General features: G+C 40.0%; 1 protein-coding gene across 1 annotated transcript in view; it reads right to left on the bottom strand.

Annotated features, from left to right (window-relative positions):
* MTHFD1L (methylenetetrahydrofolate dehydrogenase (NADP+ dependent) 1 like) overlaps positions 1-24,231 on the bottom strand; it is a 192,618-nt gene that overhangs the window by 112,906 nt on the left and 55,481 nt on the right. Inside the window, exons 15-20 of the mRNA XM_033103092.1 lie at positions 23,388-23,462; positions 21,526-21,628; positions 16,115-16,191; positions 10,470-10,610; positions 5,654-5,722; positions 1,071-1,182 (exon numbers count right to left, since the gene is read on the bottom strand). Coding sequence (XP_032958983.1) covers positions 1,071-1,182; positions 5,654-5,722; positions 10,470-10,610; positions 16,115-16,191; positions 21,526-21,628; positions 23,388-23,462 — 577 coding nt within the window. The remainder of the gene's footprint in view (positions 1-1,070; positions 1,183-5,653; positions 5,723-10,469; positions 10,611-16,114; positions 16,192-21,525; positions 21,629-23,387; positions 23,463-24,231) is intronic.

Below are 24,231 nucleotides of genomic sequence, written 5' to 3'. Positions count from 1 at the left end.
TGGAATGAACTTTATAATGGTTAAGCATGAAAGTGCAGAGCTAAGTTCTTTTGTCCAGCAGAATCCTTTCTAGTAAAATAAGTACCTTCTGAGGTTGACACAAGGCTGATGATGGGTGTGAAAGAAGCAACTACTAGACTTGATGATTACAGGCACTCATGTGGTATGAATGGAAATTACCTGTCGGCCTGTGAAAATCTACCAGTGTAATCCCTCTGATGTCAAATTAAGGTGTTATTCCACGAATCCTTGTTTGTTTGTCTTTTGTTTTCTCACATCCTTAATATCATGGGTGAGATTGGGGCTGGCTCTTATTGCACAAACTCTATGGCAGTTGCCCCCTTTCTGGCTGGACTATCCAACAAAAGCTAAAGAGAAACAAGTAACACAAAGAAGAGCTTGACAGTAGCAAAAAGTTTGAAGTCCCACCAATGAAAATTTCAAGTCTACTGGCTGGCACCCCCTGCCCCGCATTAGGCCACAAAAACACACTTGGATTTGAGAAAGGGCAAAGTGACTTCATTTCAAGTTATTAGTAGTACTGTTACTGCTAAGAATGGCTAACACTGAACGAGCACTTTCTCCTGGTACATAATATACACCATTAGACAGGGGCTAGGTCTGTTTTGCCCACCACTGTACCCACAGCTCTGAGTCCCATGCCTTGTATATGGTAAGTTCTCAGTTAATATTTGCTGAATAAATAATCTCATTTAGTTTTCACAATAACCCTGTAAGGTTTAATACAATATTGGGATCGCCATTTTACAGATGAGAAAACTGAAGTTCAGAGATCATGAAAATGTGTGTAAGGTCCCTCAGCCAGCAAGTATATAAGTATAGCTTATATTCAAACCCGTATGTATTTGACATCAGAATCTATGGTTCAACTGCAGTATCAGTCACTAGTACAGCCCAGACCATAGAGCTTTTCCAATATTACAAACATCTGCGCAAGTTGGGTCTAAAAGAATACATTTTAAGTCTGTGTGGCTATCACTCTATTCCAGTCATCATCTTTAGATTTCTTTAAAGTTCTACAATAATTAAATTGGAAAGAAATGACTTACCTACAAATCCTTCTTCACCAACGAGTTTCAAGGCAATTTTATCAGCCAATACTGAAGAGTTGCCATGGGCGATGTTAGCAAAGGGACCAGCATGCACAAATACAGGCGTCCCCTATAAAAATAGAAAAACAAATTAAAAATTAAAACCCCAAAAGACAAATGGGAGATCAATTTGGGACAAAGCAGGACAGACTGCTGGGTATCTAAAGACTCACTTAAACCATTCTTCTTTTATTAATACCGCAAATTTAATGCACAAATTCTCTCAGAGAAATTTAAAACCCTGACTCTTTCTAAGGTCCAAGTTCCTTATGTTGTCTAGAACAGTGTTATTCTACATTTAATACTGAACCAAGGAGAAAAAAAACCTCTAAAAATCAGTTACTTCCTACTATAATTTTGATAAACCACTGTGTTAGCTGCCTCATTGACCATGAAATAAACCTCTTACCTTATTTCATATTAGTATGCATTATATTAAAAAAAAATGGAATTAGACCCTGATGGTCTAAGAGGCTTATTTAAATTTCTTTTCATTAAGAAATTAATCAGTTCAAGAAAAACCTAAAGCATAAAAATCAATTCAATTTGTGGTAGGCCAACTACATAAGAATACTATATTTGCAATAATAAGTAAAAATAACGTTTTTATAGTCACGATAAGCTTGTTCTTCTGATTTTTACAAATTCTGTTTAAGTCTTTCATTGTTTAATGGTCTCATGTTACAACTCTGATAACTATGACATTTTAATTCTTTTAGCAAAAATCTGACTATATATTCATTTTTAATCCCATTTCTATACCTTTTCCTTTATCAATGAGAAAAGACCATAACCCTATCTAAAAGAATTTATTCACATGCATTACAGTGTTCAGGTTTTATTCAGAGCCCAGCCGGGGCCACTGGGGTCTGTGTATACGAAGTCTTGGCTCCACCTGTGAAAATACAGGCTGCCCTTTCACTGACATGGGAGAAGGCAGGGAGTGACGCGAGGGAGGAGGGGGGCTGGAAGCCATGGAAAGTTCCCATGAACCTCGATGAGCTGTTGGCTGAACATGTTTCAAGGATGAGAAAGCCGAACAAAAGCAGGAAGAAAGGAAGTGAAAGAAAAATCATCTCAGGATGAAAAAGACAGAGTTTATCAAAGTCACTCTGTGCGTTTTCTATTTACTTTTTCTCCCAAAGTCCTCACAACAGACGATGACAGGGTCCTGAGAAGACCAATACACGTTTATGGACATGTATATATATATATGTTTAGTGTCTAGATCTATACCCATTGACCTATTTCTGATTTCTCACTTCCATCCTGAATAAACCTGTCAAGTGCTCTGAAGAAAACACTATTTAAAAGACAAAGTCTCCATCGCCCCCTAACCTTGCTAGTCCTAGAATGTGGCTGCCCTTGGTAAGCTAGCAGAGTTGGGAAAAGTTGAGTGAGGACAAGGTCACGGGCTCCCTCCCTGGGTGGGCAGCTGCCTTCACTCCTCTACGGACTGCAATCCTCACCGTGGCCATGTGTCGGAGAAGCACCGGGCACTGGTCTCCAGGGGGCACAGGTGACGGTGTGGCTGGATCAGCATAAACACATTGCTATTCCTGATCAGCAGCATTTTCATTTAAAGTTAAATCAAAGGCTATATAGTGTGTTAATTACTAAAGCGGTATTAGAGCCCTGGTTTTGGAACTCCCAGTATGGAGTTTGAATGGAAAAATTCATAGAATATCACTGAGACATTTAAACACAGACATACACATGCTCAGACACTCAGCTGATGTTTATAGCTATATGATACAGTACATAGTTAAATACTTTGTCTAAGTAATTCCATGACTAATACAAAGATAGAAAATTATCTATCATGAGTTTCGTATTTTATTTTATATGCAGAACACTTAGGAAAGCAATGTAGGAACTATCTCAGTTTCTCATGATTTCAAAGCAATGGATATTCTCCATAAGGGATTTTTCAAGCATTTCATGAGACTAATACTTCAATTATCCACTTGCTTGCCAGAGCTCTAAAAGAGCTTTGTCCAAAAAAAACTTTCTGCAATGCTGAAAATATTCTATATTTGCACCATCCAATACAATAGCCAGTGTCCAAATGAGGCTACTCAGCATTTAAAATGTAGCTAGCAAAAAAAAAATTTTTTTTAAATAAAATATGTCAATAGAAATGTAGCCGGTTATGACTGCAGAGCTGAACTGTAAATTTATTTTATATCGAAATAACCACACGTGACCATTGGCTACCACACTGGACAGCACACGCCAGCCCGTGGCTATTTCCTAACCTGGTATAATGTTAAGACCTGTCCTTGATTAAGTCTTCCACAGAGAAGTTCTCGACTGGGCTATCCATGAAAATCACCTGGAGTACCCAGGCCTTACTCTCCAGATATTCTGGTTGGTTCACTTGGTCTGGGGTGAAACCTGGCATCAATATTTTTAAATCTTTCTAAGTGATTCGGGTGTGATTTTAATCCAGGATTGAAAACTACTGATCTCCTGGCAACTCACAGCAATGCAACCCTTGATAATCCTCCATGGGCCCAACAATCAAGTGCATTCAAATGTGAACACAGAAGTGTATTCAAATCGGTGCACTAACCAGACACTTTGAGATTATTCGCTGATTTAGATTCCTAGTGCCACTGATCAGCCAGGTTAACCCAAAATGATTATTTAGGACCCACATGGCAGAGTTCATACCTGCGGGTATTTTAACTGAATGCTGTCTTTATATTTTTTTTAAACAATGCCCATCGTTTTAAAGTAATGACAAAATGGCCTACTCTTAAATGAAAAAGAGAGACAAATGTGAGTACAATAAGAATTGTTCAGGAGCTGCCCAGCCAATTAATTCATTTACTAAATGGAAACTTGACTTTTAGAATGGGGAGTATCTTAAAGGTACAAGCAATTTTTAATTTAAGAAAGATAATTATTTAAAACAATAAAGTGATTATCCCTAAAAATAATGTGTTCATTTTTGAGGGGAAAGTGTATGAAGAAGCAATGCTGCGTGTCTATGTTTTTTCTCATGCATTCAGTTATTTATTTAACAAATATGTATTTTTAGGAGCAATGTAGTAAAAATAATAAGTATTCATTTAATTATTCAACAAGTGTTTACGGAGCACCTAATATGTGTGAGGCACTTCCAGCAATTAGGGATATGGTGGTCAACAGGATGAAAAAGGTCCTGCTCTCATCCTGGTAGGAGGAGAACTACAGTAAACAAACAAGGCCATAGGAACTCTCAGATAATATTCTGTGCCATGCAGAGAATGACAAGACAGTGACATGACAGAGTGACTGGGGCTACATTTGACTGAGTGGCCCTGGAGGCCCATCTGGGGAGCTGACACTGAGCTGACATGAGACCTGAGAGAAGGGAAGGAGCCCCTGAAGATGAGGAGGTGCGTCCTGGGCAGTGATACCTGCATGGAGCAGGCCTGGGCAGGGAGAGAGAGGCAAAGATGAGGCATGAGAGGGGGCAGGGCTGGGGGCCAAATTTCTGGGCCCGACTGAGGACAAGAGTAAACCACGCGGGAACTGTAAGCAGGGGGGCCACAGGACCTGATTCAGGTTTTAGAGTCCGCTAACTGCTGAGTGAAGAAAGGTTTCAGAAGGAAAAGTGGAAAGAGTGAGGGCAGCTGGGAGGCTGCTCGGTGGGGCAGGTGGGCAGGGGAAGGAAAAGGAATCGCCAGGACGACCTCGGGGTTTTTGGGTTGAACCATTCACTGACTAGGCTTGGGGGAAGGAGCAAGTTGGAAGGAAGTAGGAGGTTGTTGTGCATCAAAGATCCAATTTTATACATAAGTTTGAAATGCCTTTTACTGGCTCTCGGTAACTATACCTACAAGTCTGACATTTCGAGGTCAAGAAATTCAGAACCAGAGTCTGGCGCTAAAACCCCAGGACACCACCGTCTCCCCAACACCCCACCCACAATCTCCCACGTGTGTCTTCCTCAACCCAACCCAGGTACTGCCTCATTTGCGCCCAAATCCTGGGCTCTCATTAGCTAGGATGAGGGAATTAGACAATTACTACATCAAAAAAGCAAGATGAGTGACTAACAAAGCGCATGAAAATATAGATATTTAGTTGAGGAAATGTAAGTTCAATGAAGACAAGAGCCGGCAAAGATATAGAGATAAAAACAACAGTCCTATCACAGTAGGGTACAGCACATTCTCCTGGAAAACATTTCTCAATGTTTTGTTTGGGAAAAACAAACCAAAAAACTTAAAAGCTAATGATTATGAGGCTAAATCAAAAAAAGGCAAAATAAATCATATCACGTAAATATGGCTACACAAGATCTGGAGGTATTAGACAGACATTGAGTTTCTAAGTTTCTACTCTGGTCAGTTAGTACTTCATCAGCCAAGATATGAATTATGTTAAAGAAGCTATGAATACACTTTTAGCCTTTTTTGGATGACCAAGGAGGAATTCTGATCCTCCTCGTGGGCTTCTATCGGCTGGACATGTTCACATGTGGGGACACACAAGCAACACAATTAACCCAAACTGCCAACAATTTCTATGAAAAGGAAACCACTTACTTCTAGGGTCTGCATCAGGTTTGGTTTTATTGCATCTTTCATCAAAACTGTCAAAGCACCTGTCACCCCCTAAAGGAGAGAGAGAGAAAAAAACCCAATTATTTAATCCCTTTCCAAATATCAATGGCATTTTTCAAAGAACTAGAACAAACAATCCTAAAATTTATGTGGAACTGCCAAAGACCCAAATAGCCAACAAAATCTTGAGAAAGAAAAACAAAGCTGGAGGTATCATGCTCCCTGATTTCAAACTATACTACAAGGCTATAACAATCAATGATTATATATAACAATCAATGTATGATACAGGCACAAAAACAGATACATAAATCAATGGAACAGAAAAGAGAGCGCAGAAATAAACACATGCTTACCTGGTCAATCTACAACAAAGGAGGCAAGAATATACAATGGGGAAAGACAGTCTCTTCAATAAATGGTGTTGGGAAAACTGGATAAATACATGTGAAAAGATAAAACTAGACCACTTTCTTACACCATATATAAAAATAAATTCAAAAAAATAAATACAGACTTAAATGTATGACCTGAAATCATAAAGCTCCTACAAGAAAACATAAGCAGTAAACTCTGTGACATTGCTCTTCACTATTTGTATATAATTTATATATATATATATATATATATATATATATATATATATATATATATATATAAGTTTTTGGATATGTCTCCTTGGTCAAGGGCAAGAAAATAAAAAATAAAAAATGGGACTACATCAAACTAAAAAGCTTTGCACAGCAGAAGAAACCATCAACAAGGCGAAAAGGCAACCTGCTGAATGGGAGAAGATATTTGCAAACGATACATCTGACAACGGGTTAATATCCAAAATACATAAACAATGCATACAGCTCAACATCAAACACAAACAATCCAATTAAAAAATGGGCAAAGAACCTGAACAGACATTTTGCCCAAAAGGACATACAGATGGCCAACAGACGAATGAAGAGATGCTCAATGTCACTAATCATCAGAGAAATGCAAATTAAAACCAAAATGAGCTATCACCTCACTCCTGTCATAATGGCTATCATTAAAAAACCAACAATCAACAACTGCTGGTGAGGATGTGAAGAAAAGGGAACCCTCCCTGGAGGGATTGTAAATTGGTACAGCCACTATGGAAAACAGTATGGAGGTTTCTCAGAAAATTAAAAATAGAACTACCTTATGACCCAGCAATTCCATTCCTGGGTATTTATCCAAAGACAACGAAAACAATATGAAAAGATATCTGAACGCCTATGTTCATAGCCAAGATATGGAAGCAACCTAGGTGTCCATAGATAGATGAATGGATAGAGAAGATGTGGTACATACACCCAATGGAATATTACTCAGCCATATAAAAGAATGAAATCTCACCATTTTCTACAACCTGGATAGACCTGAAGGGTATTATGCTAAGTGAAACAAGTCAGACAGAGAAAGACAAATACCATAATTTCACTTATATGTGGAATCTCAAAAACAAATGAACAAACAAAACAAAACAAACAAACACAGATACAGAGAACAAATTGATGTTTGCCAGAGAGGAGGTGGGTGGGAGGGTTGGGTGGAAAGGGGAAGATTAAAAAACACAAACTTTAGGTATAAAATAAGTCATGTGGATGTACTACTGTACAGCATAAGGATAGAGTCAATAATATCGTAATAACTACGTACAGCGACAGATGGTTACAAGATTTACTGTAGTTGTCACAAGGTATATAAATGTTGAATCACTGTGTTGTACACTGAAATGAATCTAATATTGTATGTCAACTATAACTAAAAATAAATTAAAAATATTTTCTCCCATGAGAAAAAAACATACTTATTTAGATTATTGACAAAAGATGATCTGTGGGTGAATTTCTTGGCCATTTCCCACCAGCCTGCCTCCTGGGTGGGCACCCCACAGGCTCCTGTCACCTCTGGGCTACATGTGACACAGCACTGCTACCTGTGTCATCTCTCCATTTGAATGGATGTCAACCACCTAAGAGTTGAAGAGTGATGGGGAAGCAACAGTCATTGCATTTCCCCCCCCCCCCCCCTGCAAAACCTCCCTTGAGGGTGTTTCAGAGGCTTGCCAGAAACAGATGTCTCAGTCCACCTAAAAGTGTTTTCTGGCAATTATGATCATTATTTTTTCATTACCAGAGATTTTACTATTGACCAAAGAAATGAGATGAAGAACTGAAACAAGGCTATTTACAGAGCAGGAATGAAGAGAGGTAAAGGGAACTGTCTAAAAGCATCCATCGTCTCATCCCACAGACAGAGAAGGCACGTAAAACACTTGCATTTGAAAGGTTTCTCATTTTCTGTGTCTCATATTATCTGTCTGCTTAGAGTGGGGCTGCCTCCCTCCAATCTCAGGAAGCCCTGGGTCAGGCTCCCTCTAAGTTCCCTTTCCTGGAAAAGAAGAGAGAAGGGAGACAACAGGATGAAGTCTAAGCACTGATGGAAAAAGTGAGCCGGAGAATGTCACAAAGGTAAGCTTTAAAAAAAAACACCCTTCCACCTTTGCTAATGATACTGGGCAAGTGTCCTTCAACAAACTAGGTTATTGGAATGCTCTAATATGAGCAAATGCATGGGAATGTAGCCATGAAAAAATAAAATAGGCAAGCCACAGATCTTAACAGATCTGGTGGTGGGATCTAGAGAATCTTCATCTCTCCAAAGTGCATTAGTTTCTCACTTTCTCCCTCCACTTCTATCACAATATTGTTTCTCTATGTGATCAATTTCTATTTTTATATTCAATCATTTCAGATTTATAAGAAAATCCAATTTATTTTCTACTTGATTGTACAGAATATACATTGCAAGAAATATAACCCACCTATTACAAATATATTAAGATATTTTACTGCGAAAGCTGCTGTCTAGAAACGGCTCAAAGAAATTAGCTCTCTTTTCATAACACAGAACATGTGGAAGAATAGTAGTTAGCCTGTTTTTCTGCACACTATTCTTGCTTATACTTCCCGGTCAAATAAACCTGGCTCAAGAAACTAAAGGAGGAAGGAAATTGGACATTTCTGTTGGATCATCTCAGGTAGGTTACCACCTCCTTGGTTTTCCGTGCCACATTTTTTGTTGCTCTTTACACAATGACTGTTACCAAACCCAACCCACGCAAAAACACTTCACCACCGAGAGCAGCTCTGAGCTGTCCTGTGCACTATAAGCTATGCGACCTGTTCCAGCCCAAGTCCACGGTGGGGAGAGCTTGGACATATCCTCCCAGGGGACATCAGAATCAATCATCTTATAAGAAACTTTCAGAGGCCATCTATTCCTTTTCTCAAATGCAATACGTAAATTTTTTTTTTGACCAAATCAAAAACAAGCTATAAAACAGTGAATGACATGAAAGGATAGATGCTCTGAAAGCCCTCCTTTAATTTTCCAGAGAGGACTAACCACTCATAGCTCCAACTCGATAAACACACTCTGCAGAGATTAGGTGCTTTTGCAAAGAACCACAAAAGATAACTAAAAAGAGCAGACTTTGAGTTTGTTCCAGAACCAAGATTTTTACCACATACAAAAATATAAGTTTAGGGATATTTGAGGGTTAAATTTCAAATTACTCCTGCCAAGTATTTATTGGTACCTAAGGTTAATAGGATACAGAAAAATATATTTATACAGACACTGTAATATGTCAGTTTAGACAGAAATGTAGTGTTTGTCAATGTTTGGAAAGCAGTACTTTTACAGCAAGTAGAATATGGGTTTTCTCTTTAAGCTTTGTATCGAGCACTCCACAGGGCTGTTGATATAAACCTATCTACTTAATTTACTTGACAAGACCGATGAGATGAGTCAGTCAGATTCGTTTCTTCTAAAGCAGCCAAAATGTAATCAAGACATGTTGGCAAAGGATTCAGATTGCATCCTAAGCTCTTGGAATTAATAAAATATTAATTTGTTTTTCTCCTTCCACAACTGGATTTTCAACCAGCAGTGTGTGTTTTAGTTCTCACTATTGTGTGTGACTCAGTATGTGGGAAGTAAGCTTAGAGTAATGGCTGTCCAATAGGCCTATGGCATACCTGCGTTCTTATAGACACGTACAAGCAAATGAAATAACCATACCACTGGTGGGGTTTAAGTTAACAGGAAAGACGGTTATTAAAAAGAACAAAACGATTAGCGTGCCAAATTAGAATAAGCACTAAAAACGGCAGCAGCGTGCCAGGATTCCATGAAAGCTTTATAAACAGCATCATTCCATTCAAAAAGGAGCTAGATATGAGTAACACTGATTAATGTGGAGACCTGCTTTTATAATGTGAAACCCAAATCTAAGGCACAAAATTAAACAAGCCAGGGTGCCCAGGGAGCAGGCTGGAGCCAAAAATGTGCCCGATTAATTTAATCTTCCCTTTCATGAGGGTGGAGCCACTTACTTCCTATTCCTTTGAAAGGTGATTTGCCCTCGATTTAAAGCAGGCATAGATCACACTTTTTAAAAAGCCCGAGGAGGCAGGAGGACGACCCCACCCCGGGGAGAGCACAGGTGAGCACTGGCGAGGATTAGGAAAAGCTTATGAAGTAAATTTCATGTGCTTTGCTTGAAGCCAATTACAAGCACATTAATAAATGCCTGTGAGAATATTATGAAGCTGTAAAACAAACAGGCTCGTGAGGGGGTAAAAAATGCGTGTGCAGAAATTCTCTGAATTCCCGTTACGCACACTGATAAGAGAAAGAAATCCTCACGCTCCTGATTACAAAAGAACAGGGACCGCGAGCGCTCTGGAGCTCCGGAGATGGACAAACTCACCAAATCCTCTGCTGTTACGGGCTGCCCACTTTCGTCACTGGCCACTACCATCCTTCCCAGCCTGTCCTTCATGTCCGTAAGGCTGTCCGTCAGGGCCAGCACAGCCATGATCTCGCTCGCCACTGCGATGTCAAACTGCGCCTGAGGGGGCAGAAGCACAGGTACCGGTCGGCTTGAGGGCCAAAGAGCTGAATTTCGGCATTTACAGTTCTTGCAGGTCTGGGGGTTCCCCTCGATGGGCTGTGCTCCAAAGCACACGTTTTCTGAGTGTCTAGAGCACGTCCATTCCTGGGCCTGGTTATCTCTGGGGCGGCCTCCTCTTCTCCATTGGCTGTGCTGAGCAGGACTCGGCCTGGCGAGGCCCCCTCACACCTGCTCAGGGCACAATGTGGTTTGCTCTGTAGCATGTTTCAGACTTGCAATTGATGATTAATGTGATTATGTATGATACTTGTCTCCACCACTGGACTCTAAGTGCCACGAAGGCAGGGGTGTTTGGGGAGGGCTCGCTTCTGAATCCCAGCTTGGAGGACTGAGTGTGAAACCCAGTGGGCACTCAGCACATATCCACTGAATAAACGGGCAGCCTGCTGACGACCTCCGCTCGTTAGTCATCAGTGTGTCAAGGTGCCTGCATTTGTCTCTCCAGTAAAGAGATGAGGAGCAGACAGTGAAAGACGGTCCTGGGGCGAGTTCCCCAGAGGGAGTAGAGCTCAACACAGCAGCGAGGACACCCTAACGCGTATGATCCTCCAAGTCAAAAGGAGACACAGAATCAGTGTTCAGCTGTCCCCGAGGACTTGGCCACATGGGATCTGGAAGTGCCCAGCAATGAATGCTGGAGAGCAACTACTTTCTGTGGCAAGTCCCTGGGCCTCTCGCTCCCAGCTCTGACTCCAGGCTGCACACAGTCCAGCAGGAACTCAAAGACACACAAGGAACACGCACTTCCTCCTGCTCCTAATTTAGCACTGGACAAACCACTTCATTATGCTCCGCTGAAATCTCTTCTTCCCAAGGGGCGTGTGAGCCTGAAAAGTTCAAGCTTACATAGAGAGAAATTAGCTATGCCCTAGTGGGATCACCTTATGAATTGTCCGTTTCCGTCACTGACAAGAAAGGAAATGAAGGAAATAAGGAGCTTTTTCTGGCTACCTCCTGAATGGAATTTCATTTAGTCATCTATTTAGTGAAAAAATATTACCTGAAAGTCAAACGCAACTATATCCAATTATTATAGTCTCAATATAATCGATTCCAAACATAAATGATTTTTCATTGTATGATATTTAGGATTCTCTATACCACCACTCCATTATAAACATTGCATATAAAAAATTACTAAGACGATTGAGCCTTTCTATATAAAATGTGGAACTAGAAGTATTCTTAAAATATTATCTGTGTAAGTAATAAGTGGAATTTATAATACATGTACAAGTTCTTCATTTGTAATCATTCCATTCTCAAAATTTGGCATCTTGCATAATACCAAAAATGAAACAAACTGAATCAATGTAAATATCATTGTTACTTGTTTTATTGACTGGATGACATACCTGTTAGAGGGCTGCTCATTTTTGTTTTGCAAATAAAATATTTCAAAATCATATAAAGGTATAAACGAAATTATTCTTATAATTTATCACAAATTCAAACAAAGGACATTCAGCAATGTTGGCAAGACTATGAATCGACATGGCTTTTCTGGAAGGTAATGTGGAAATGTACACCAACACTTGAAATCTGCATCCAATTTGACTCTGCAATTACAGATCTGGGAATTTGTCCTGAGGATATCATCCAACAAGAATACACACAAAAATGAAAACAATCCTTTTTATTTAAAAATGTGTGCATAAATATAGGATATAACCTTGGGCAAGTTACATAACATAACTACTTTTGTCTGTAAACTCAATGTACAAACTGAATGTGCTAATGTATGTAATGAGCCTACTAATACAAGGTGCATAGTAGGCATTCCAATCATAGACAATAATCTTCCCTCTCTGGTGCCTCGTTAAGGAACAAAAATATGCAGAGAAAATGTAAAAGGCCTTCCTTCTTTCCCAGTCCTCTTTCCAGAAGTAACCAGTGTCCGAAGTTGGCAAACACTTTACCAGCTTCCACTTCGTGTGTGTCTATATACACACACACACACATATATATATATATATACATATATATATGTAAAACTATATATATATAGTGTATGATGGCATTTTCCTAACATAAACCAGATTTCACTATATGTATTTTACTTCAAATGTTTTTAATGTGTAAGTTTTTTTTTTAACCTTTCCACTTCATAATTGCTATGAGAGCTCTGTGTCACCCCCCTACACATACTTTATTATTTTCAACAGCCACATGTATCTGTGGTACAGAAGGAGACACCAAAGATATGTAACTGCCCTACTGATAAACATTTGGATTGTTTCAAATTTTCACCATTATAAATAATGATGTAATTAATATCCTTATACATACGGGGTTTTTTTTCACATACGCAAATATTCCTTCTTCTATTTTTTTTTTTTTAAATCTATAATCCTGGAATTGGAAATGTTAGGTCATTTCAAATTTTAATACTAACAAACTATCATCCAAGAGACGTTACCAATCTATATGCCCACTAATCCTGTGTCTCTATTTCTTTGCATCCTCACTAACATTTAATACTTATTTATGTTTTGATAAGCTCATAGGTAAATAATACCTCATTGTTTTTTAATTTGCAGTTTCATGATTACCTGTTGGCATTGTTTTTATAAACTGCCTTTTACTTACTCTATTCATTTATTTAGCAAGTATTTATTAACACCTAGTACTGCCATGTAACAAAGTTCTATGCACTGAGAATACAGCAGTGAACAAAACAGACAAAAACCCCTGCCTTCATGAAACTCACATTTTAACAACGGGAGGCAGAAAATAAACAAGATAAGTAAGGATAGCAGGGACAGGAAAGAGGGAATTCTGGGATAGGCAGTTGCAGTTTTAAAGGTGACCAGTGAAGGTCTTACTGAGAGCAATATTTGAGTATTATTTTGGGGAAGTTCTTTTTATATTTGGCACATTAATTCTTTGTTATATACACAGAGGGTGCCCCCCAAAAATGCATACACATTTTAAGAAAGGAAAAAACTGTACTAAAATTGTAATACTCAATATATACTGCTAACAAAGGATGAATACAAGTAATGTGCATACATTTTTTTGGCACCCCTGGTATTGCAAATATTCTCTTCCAGTCTGTTACTGGTCTTTGAATGTTTTTGCATGTCATTTTTCACACTGCAGATTTTAATTTTTTCTTACGTCAAAATTATCTATTCTTTTCTTTAGCACTTCCACATGTTATATTGGTGCTGGTTCATATCTATAGCAACTACCATGGTTTTTGACCTACTCCAGCCGGCTTATTTTGTGTGTTCTATTCGGAATGGTTCACCGTTGTGGCTGCTGTCGTTCTCATTCTGCTTAGGGATTCTAGGTGGAAAATATTTTTCCTTCAGAACTCCAAATCAATTTTCCCAGTCACCATGCAATCAATGTCAGTGAGAAATCTGATGCCAATCTGAGTCTTACTCCTTTGTCACGAACTAGGGCTTTTTTCTCTCTGGCAGCCCTTTGGAAGTTTTTGGGTTTTTTTCCCTTAGTGTTCTGATGTGTCTAGGTACAACTTGTTCTTTATTCACCCTGCTCAGCACTTGTTAGTGTCTGTAGTATGAAAATTCATGTTTTCCTTCAAGTCAATAAATTCCCTTTTCATGAGCTGTGGGTTAGAACTTCCCAATGTGCGTCCCGTGGCTAACTTTTCCTTTATATTTGCTATGGCTTCCCTTTTGGTACTAGGTTCTGAGAGACAACTTTGGATTGGCCTTCCTTCTCTCACACTTAGGCCAGTTCTCTTACTCAGTCCACTAAGCGGATTTTGTTCTGACATCACAGTTGTATTTCTAAGATTTTAACTGACTTTTTTCCACAACGGCCAATTCTCACTCCTTGCTTGACGTGTCTCTCAATCCTCTGAGAATACTGACGTTATTCTTTTTAAAGACAACTTCCATCTGCTCTGCCATCGTGTTTTTCCCTTGGGCATGCGGGCTTCTTTGTTAGGTCTGGTGTCAATCTTCACGATGGGGATTTTCTTGGAGTGTGGCAGTTCTAGGCTTTGGAGCTCCTTCCTACCTGTCTGTGGACCTGATTTGTAATGACCTCGGCCTGTCTATCACCAGGGATTCGGCAGGGTAAGACATAGGAGCCGCTGCCGCTTGGCTTCCTGTCCTGCTAATCCTTAGGGTACCTATACAGGGCCACTGCTAATCCTGAGAGCGCCCTCTGTGCAAATGACAAAAGGCTGCGATTTCCTAAAAAAAAAAAAAAGTCACAATACACCGCTTTTCTTTGAACAGGACACTTTTCAATGACAGATAGGCGGCATAGTCTAGATGCAAATCAGTGACTGTGAGGTGAGGGGCACCCCAGGGATGGGTGGTACATGCCAGACACTGACCTCAGGACCACACTCAGAACCCCAGGCTGAGACACATCCATCAGCAGGATGTGAGTCAGCACACGTGTCACAGGAAAGTGCCCGTCGCCAGCTTCTTGGGAGCTGTCCCCAACAACTCACCCTGAGGGCTGTTCTGGCCTTCTCCTGTTTCTGAGATGTAGAGCTCTGAATTTACAGCCCCCCTAAAACACTTCTACCAGATGTGGGTCTGTGCTGTTCTCCATCAATTCACTTCTATCTTCCTATTTTTCAGGAGCTCCTAAAATTATATGGCAATGATTCTGATTTTCTAGCATGGATACTGACTAATTGTTTGAAATCTGTTTCTGTATGTAAGTTCCAGAATTTAGAGGGGGAGGAAAGGTACAAGGGCTTAGATTGTCTTCTTGATCCAATCCCTTTTTAATCCAAAAGATTCAAAAGATCTAAAAAATCTATTTGGTATGAGAGCTGAATACTAGAGTAAAAGTGATTCTTTTTTTCACTAAGAAAACTTAACAATGTAAAGGCTGTAAATCTAAGACTGTCTTAAAATATAGTTTATTATCGAAAAATAATAATAATTTAGAGGCCTACTGTGCCTGGCTAAAAAGTTATGAAATGGATTTATATTCCCTAAGCACCATCGCCCCACACTGGAAACCTATTAAAATGAAAGTGGACATTGTAATTTGTCTTCCATAGTCTCTGGATTTGGGTAATAAGACATTATCCTTAAAAATTCCTCAAGCTATTAAGTCAAATAACTAGGTGTTTTTCTTTGGTTGTTAAACTTGAGTAATATATCCAAGATTTTCAGTTTTTAGTTGTAATGCAGATGTAGTAATAACTGGGTGGGTTTGTAATAAAACGTTAGGATTTACATTCCAGGGACACCCTGAGTGGCTCACTGCAGAAACACAACTAAAATCACAGAAGAAAGGATAAGATAATACAGGAGACTTCCCACCTTTTGATCCTCTCTCAGTCCCGCTGAGGGATTGCAAACAAAACCTTGAGATGGTGGGAGACCCACTGGCCACTGCCGGCAGAGGAAGGAGAAAAGCAGAGAACCAGTTTCTGGGCCAGTGTAAACCAATACTAGTAAGAACAGAGCCACTCCTGTGAAAAAAAGGCCACCTACCTGCCGGGAATATCCCTTCTCTGTGTGTGCCTGCCCAATCGTTACTTTTCGTAGAAACCGGTCATTTGTATCCAATACTGAAAGAGAAAAGAACAGGTTATTCAATCAATATGTACAGCCTAGCGGCCTAGTGTGCATCTAGCTGTGTTCTGAGCGCTGGGGAAGCAGTGTCGAGCAAGAGACAAGGTCTTGCTTCCTGGGGCTGACACTGCAGGGGGAGGACACAGAGAGGGATCAAATAAACAAGAAAATGTCAGCTAATGACAAGTGCCTTAAGAAGATGAAGGCGGTGATGTGATGATGTGCGTCAGGGCGTTCGTGGGGTGGGGTACCAGTTTTGACCAGGCAGTACAGAAAAGCATCTCTGAAGCAGTGACATGTAATGCTGAAACCCGAGTCCCAAGAAGGATATTAAGTTTCTCAAAAGATTAAATATTGAACATGACCCAGCAATTCAACTTCTCGGTATAGATCCAGTAGAACAGAAAGCTGGGACTTGAACAGATAGTTGCACACCCATGCTCACAGTGGGATCATTCACGATAGCGAAAAGGAGGGAACAACCAAGTGCCCAACAGAGGAATGAATAAAAGGTGGTATATACGTATAGTGGAAGATTATACAGTCATAAAAAGGAATGAACGTTTGCTATATGCTCCAACATGGATGGACACTGGAAACATAAGGCATGATGAAGTAAGCTAGAAGGACAAATACTAGAAGATTCCACTTATAATGAGGTACCTAGAATAGGCAAATTCCTAGAGACAGAATGTAAAACAGTGGTTACCAGGGGCTGAGGGTGGGAAGGGAGTTACCGTTTAACGGGTACAGAGCTTTTCTTGGGGATGATGGAAAGGTTTTGGGTACAGATAATGGTGATGGTGTAATCATTGAAAGCCTTGTGAATGTAGTGTTTAGTGTCATTAATTACACAGTTACAAATGGCGAAAGTGACATATATATATACACATTGAAGCACAATTAAAAAGTAAAGTAGCATGGGGGGAAGGAAGAAGTTAATCATGACCCAAGCAGGCATCGATTCTCTCCATTTTTTTTATTGGCTTGTTTGAATCGCACTGATTTGCATTTTATTTGTGAAAACTAGATTTGGTTTTAGTGCAAACCAATTCGACAATGCCAGAAACAAAGCCAGAGGGACAGACGCTTCACTAATAATTTATGGGTCTTCAAATAATAAGCTGTCCACACTGACAACTTAGATGCAATTCACTGAATGTATAATACGGCACTGACAACGGTGATGGGAATTATGTATCTGGGGACTGAAAGCTTCTGTAGGATGAAAATGGTACCGTTTCTTTCACACAAAGCACGAGCAGACCTGCCCACCTTGGTTGTTCCCTGACTCAGCTGCTGCCAGTCTCCTTCTCCACATGTAAGTCTCGCTCTCGCACATTTGTACACACTCACACACTCAACACATATAAACCTTCTTTACGATTTTAAGACATAAGCAGAGTATATATACAGAGAAAGAAATGCTTCTCAATCTGATCACGAGCTAGCACTTATTCCCAAGTCCTACGTGGCAGAGTCATATAAAGTAAAAATGCTTCTTACTCTCATATGTAGTACACACAATCTTGGCACAAGATTGATGTGATCCAGTTATTGGAAGTTCAGCTGTTTTTTATTTAAAAGGGAACACAAACAAGCCAAAAATTAATGTTGGCGAGATGAACTACAATCAGTGGCACTGAAAGTCCGCCCGTGCGTGTACGGGGACCCAGCAGAGCAGGGCATCGCACCTCCACACGCTTTTGATGTACAGGGAGAGTCGTGTGACTGCGTCAGTGATACATAACAGAAGGAATGTGAAGACTAAACTCTGACACACAAGAAAGATACGAGAAAGTGACCCTAAGTGAGTGATACATAATTCCTGGCCTCCACACGATAGAACCAAAGGTGGGATGAGGAACATCTGTTCACTCCAGGAGTATCTGCTGAGGGCTAAATGTGTGCCAGGTCCCTGCTAGCTGTACAGGGATACAAAGGTGAACAAGACCCGTCTCTGAGCTAAGGCATTTACTGGCAAAGGGGGGACAAGGAGAGTATGAATGAGTGTGGAGAAATCTGTTTATTCTTTGCTCCAGATGGTCCTTTTAGTACTACAGTGCTGACTACGTCTTGAGGGACAGAGTGAGCCTAATGGCCTAGGAACCACAGCTGCTCAGGGTCTGGGGTGTACAAGGCACGCCCTCGGGGGCAGGTCCGCTAATTTGGTTTCAGGGCAAGAACTGCAATGATTCTCTGCAGGGCTGTCAGGCAACGCTGGGAACCAGGAACCTGATGACAGTTCCCTGTGTATGACTGTGACTTGTGGGCCATCGGTCTCACAGGCAACAAAGGGACACACCATCCAGAAGGGGAGAAGGGAAGACTATGAGCCCTGAGGAGTTCCAGTGCTCAGAGAGGCAGGGGCTCGTGCCCTCCTAGGAACAACAAAGCGGCTCTATGTCTACTGTTTCTTCTGCTCATGTTAAGTGTTCCTGGGATAGGCTGTCAGCTCCCCGTTCCACCCTGTTGCTATAGGCACACGAGGACTTTAAGCTTCCGATATGAGGTATAGGGTGCAAGAAACACCAGGACGACAGGACAGGGGTGACCATTAAAGATGTGACAGCCACATGGTCTGAGAAGAGGTTCTCAGCCCCACACAGTCCCTGAGTGTCCCCTCTCTAGTTACCAAATCATAATAAAAATCTAATCTCATCACAAGGGTTACAGTATTTTTCGGTCTAAGCCCATACCACCTTTAAAAAAAAAAAACAAACCCGACATCAAATGTCCTCAATTCATCTGATGAAGAGTCCCATTTCTGATATTAATTCATGAGAATAAGAGCTAAACTACTTACTAAATGTCATCCCAAACTCCTCTGGACCCAGGTGGCTTGTCTATGGCAGTAACATTTTCTTCACTTTAGTGCCCTAATTCTAGTATTTATCTGGAATACTTCTTTTAAGTTGCCACTTCCATTAAAATTGACTTGCAACCATGGAATGCTTCAGTCCATTCTGACTTCTCAGAGAGAAAACCAATCTGAACATTAGCCCGAGGTATGAGGGAATAAGTAGCCTTTCTGTCCCAAGACCCACGGGGCTGAGCCACTGCCCCTTTCTGAAGGTTGCTGTAGCTGGAACCAAAAAACAGGTGTGGAAGAATGACCACCTGTGTGAAAATTTCTCTCTTAGCATATCCACAAGCTTGGTTTGAAATACTCTAATTTCCACCTGCATGATTTTTCTTTCACAAGCTCTGAAAAAGTTTTAAAGAGTAACATAAACTCATAAATGCCTTGACTATGCGTTTTGGATATAAAGGTGTTGTAATAATTAACCTTTTCAGTTATACTTAAAAGAAAGTAGTCTTCCCAATAAAATGCTGAAAATATTCCTGTCCGTTATTAAAATGATGTTGGTCTATTCAATAATAGAGGCATGCTTAATTAAGTAAACTGTGGTTTATCCACAAAGGAATATTCTAGAGGCATTTAAAATTACCGTTACAACAAAGAGCTAACAAAATGGAACATGCATATTATGATACAAATGAAGCAGTAGGACATAAAATCTTCACATCTAAATTAGAATTGTAGTTATACACAAAATCCAGATGCACAAAAAAACCTGAAATAGTTTTATTAGTATAGGAAAATGTTTCTTATTCTTTTTAGACATTTCAAAAATCTTTATTTGTTGTTACTTTTATAATAAAAAAATATTTTTAAAAGTTTCCAAAGAGATTTTACTCTAGTTTGGGAGACAAAAACACACAGAAATACTACATCACACAACTATTATCACAAGGGCACCTACTGATTACTTGGTTGGTGCTTTAGAGATTGGAAATCACTCCCATGCTGCAATGGGCCTGTGAGAAGGGGAGACTGTAATTATTACTCCATTTTACAGAGGAAACTGAGTAAGTCGTTTGTTGAAAGTTGCATAGCTCATAAATGGAGGAGCCAAGACTCAATCTCTGCCTTTGTCTCTCCACCTCATGGTTTGTGGGAAAACATTAAATTCTTAATGAACTGTTTGAATGGATTCCCAGAAGGGAAGCATCACAAGAGTGTCTGGGCTGTGTCTGGGAGGGCACAGACAGGGAGAGGGGTGAGGACGGCTGGGCAAGGGCAGGCAGAAGGATGAAGATACGCCCATCTATCTGGAAAGCAGACAGACAGCAAAAGCGCATGGGGCCACACCACAGTGGGCCTTAGGGCAAACTATGTGGTGGCAATTTTAACCCACCCAGGATGGGAGGATGGGCAGGATTTCATCACACATGATGGAGGCTTCTGAGCAAGGAAATGACAGAATATCTCTACAATATGAACCTACTGAATTAGGGGATGAAATGAAAGCAAGAATACCTACGAAGAGGCAATGGCAATGAATCAGGCACCTGATAAAAATGGAAGTGGGTAGAAGTGGGGAGAGTGCGTAGGCAGGTCTGAGAAGCACACAGGAAGGACCAGGAACACAGACCATCTAAGCTTTCTGCAGCACCACAGGTTTCATCAAATGCTATCTGCATGTTCCTCTAAGTGTTTGTTCCCATCTCCATGTCCATCTCTGAGAGACCGAGGCCCAGAACACGTACATGGCTTGCTCAGAATCACGCAGTGTAAGTTAGAGGCGGGGTAGAGACACACACTCACGGCTCCTGACTCCACGTTTAGGGCTTTTCCTCATTGTCACACCCTTGTAGAGGGCAGTGTGGCAGAAGGGTGGCAGTGTCACGGCTAAGAGGGTGGTCAGGACGGAGACAATGGGGAGTCCCTCACATTGTATTTGAAGTGTTACAAGGTATTCTCATAAGTGGCTAGAAGCCACTAAAGTCAGAGGAAACATTTCAGCACCGAAAACACAAATTTAAGAACTTAGGAGCTAGTGGTGAGGAAATGAAAGGAAGAAATTAGGGCGGTGGGTCGAGAGGGCAGCAGGACAAATAAGGGGAGCACTTTAAGATTTTAAAAAAAAACCCAAAAAACAAAAATACAGAACAAAAAGCCAGAGAAGAGACAGAAGAGAAAATAAGTAATTTTCCTTAGAAACTGGAAGGCGTAGGAATGGATGGACCGAGCCCATACGGAGCAGTTGGTTTAAGTCGGGGCGCAGCTTTTTCTACTAATAGGAGGCAGGGCTGAGAGACAAGGATGGTGAAACAAACAAAGGGATTAGGAAACACCAGCTGCGCGGACAATAGGAGGAAATATCAGGTTGGTGCGAAAGTAACTGCGGTTTGAAAGGTTAAAAAAAAAATGGCAAAAACCGCAATTACTTTTGCACCAACCTAATAAAATTGTGCATCTGGGAAGCTGACGTAAGAGCTTCGGCTGGAACATACGTTGCTCCTGATGTTACATCGGCACCCACCTCTCTGCCACGTGATGGTGGACGGGTCAATGTTGAGACGGGAGAATTTCCTCACTTCCTCTTCTGTCAGTGTGCTCGGATCAGTCTTATTTATTCCCAGTTTCTAATGGTTGGAAAAAAATGCACTTAATTTTAGAAAGAAGAGAAAGCAAAATGTAATCAAAATGATCCCTCTTTATGTTCTCCATGACTAGGAAAGCCTTTTGAAAAAACTGAAGTTGAACTTCACGTACATTTCAGGCTAGGCCAACTCATAAATAAATGCCGAAGGCCCAATGACGCCTATAAGTGGAAGACAGTGAAATTTGTAACATATCCTTAAAATGACGGATCTGATGTCACTTATATGTGGAATCTAAAGAACAGAATAACAAGCAAACAAAACAGAAATAGACTCATAGATACAGAGAACAGATGGTTTTGAAATGGGAGGAGGGTTGGAGGATGGGTGAGAAAGATGAAGGGATTAGAAGTACAAATTGGTAGTTCCAAAATAGTCATGGGGAAGTGACATACAGTATGGGGAATATAATCAATAATGTTGTAGACTATGTAGGGTGTCAGATGGGCACTGGACTTATGGGGGGGAATATTTTATAGATTACATAAATGCCTAACCACGGCGCTGTACACCTGAAACTAAGATAAAATAATACTGTCAACTATAATTATATATATATATACACACACACACACACACACACACATATTATATATATTATGTGTATAATATACATATATATATATTTTTTTCCTCACGGGATGTGAAGTACAGCATAGGGAGTACAGTCAACGGTATTTTAACAGCTATGTACAATGTCAGAGGGGTAGTAGACTTAGTGAGGTTATCACTTTGTGAGGGATGTAAATGTTTAATCATTATGTTGTTTTGTACACCTGAAACTAATAGAAAATATTATTTAAAAAAAAGACGGATCTGAAAATCAGCGCCGTAGGCAGTACACACGCGCTCGCTGACTACGCTATCTCAGATGGAAGCTCTCAGGCCGCTCGCTCCCCATCACTGATGGCACAGTGGCCATCAGGTACTGTGCTCAGAAGGGACACACACCGTACAACTGATGCTCCAGTTCATTAGTTCTTCTTTTCAAATCCAAATACCAATAATTCAAGTAAAGTTTATGTCTATGTTTTCAAAACTAGTAATGTCTAATTCACTCAGAAAAAAAGAACATTGACACGGTTAATACATCTATTTCTGTAAAGGAAATATTCTAAGAAAGGGGGTTTTAATGAAGAACTGTAAGAAAAGAATCTCGGAAACAGAAACTCTGTATGTTGTAGCTGCTGAGGGCAGAAGACTAAGAATTAATCTTGATAAACTGACCTTAGTTCAGTATGAAGCAAGGGGGTGGATTTTTTAAAACTAATTACTACCAAGCAGTGGCTGTAAATCATACCATTCAAGTTAGTTTTTAGTCCCTGAAGAAGAGCAAGGGGAAAGCAACGTAATTAGTCAGACAAGCAGCAAATTGCACTAGAAAATGATAATATGAAAAAAAATTAAGATCGCTTCCACAATTACAATCTGAATATCTTGCTGCACCAAAAACTGAGATAGATGAATTTTCAAAGGCTTTATCTTCCTAGAAATTGAAAAAATTTCATGAAAGAGAAGGATTCCTGGAAATTCTCATTTGTTTGTTGACTAGGACTCTCTAGATCAGCAGAGCGCTCCTCTTATTTCATAGATGAAGATTATTCTGTCTCTTTAGAGTTTAACACCAAAAAGAGTATCTGAAAACCCAAATCAAACCAAGTTCAAAATTTCTGGCTTTGGCAATTTTTCTGATTTGTCTCTATGACATTTTCTTTTTAAAGAACTGTAACTGGAAACTTACTTTCAGCCGAGCAAGCTGAATTTTTGAAAATTCTCGAACACCATTCGCTAAAGGAACCAGTCGATTATACAGAGCCTAAGGACACAAAACAAAAATAAAATCCAACAAAAGTTTAAGGGCCAACCATGAACTTGGACAATTCACAGGATATGACAAAGTTCATTACATTTATAACCAAACTGTTTAGATTACAGACCCTATTAAAATTCTTGGCTAATATAAACAATGTAGCCTTAAGTTCTGTCATTTTAATAAATCTGACTAGAGCTGACATAATGCACATTGCAAAGAGTTTGCATAAATATATATTTCTTGATCTACAGCCTTATAACTATCAAATTAATATTTATCTGTATTTGGCTTCACAAACTCACTAGGAAGTTATTTTAATTGGAGGTAGTCAGGACCCTTGTAAAAGAGCCAGAAAATCCCACTTTTCCTCCAGGTCTTACGTCTATGAAGAATTAATATCTGGTACCCTGTCCCCTTCAGGTGTGTGGTTTGTCTCTCAGACTGCATGCACCTGAAGCCAACAGGGGTCCGAACTCTTTAACAGCACAAATAGGATAGCTGCATGTAATGCTAGTCTTGAAAAGCCCTCTCTCCACTCCCCTTTGTACAGAACAGAGATTAAATCTATGGGCAGAATGTAGAGGACTGGCAGACCAACTACCTTAAAAACTAAAAAGACTTGTCTCAAAGAATATTTGGCTTAGAAAGTACAACTAACACACTTCGCCCCCAAACTTGGCAGTGGTCATAACCTCATTCGAGAATCCAACCAAAGTATGGATCTGCTCCCCAAGAAATGAGGACATATAGAAATTCACAAAATGTTGAATAA

The sequence above is a fragment of the Rhinolophus ferrumequinum genome, chromosome 3, assembly GCF_004115265.2.
Source record: "Rhinolophus ferrumequinum isolate MPI-CBG mRhiFer1 chromosome 3, mRhiFer1_v1.p, whole genome shotgun sequence".
Taxonomy (NCBI): domain Eukaryota; kingdom Metazoa; phylum Chordata; class Mammalia; order Chiroptera; family Rhinolophidae; genus Rhinolophus; species Rhinolophus ferrumequinum.
Note: the sequence above shows the minus strand (reverse complement) of the source record. Positions and strands in the feature narration are given on the sequence as shown.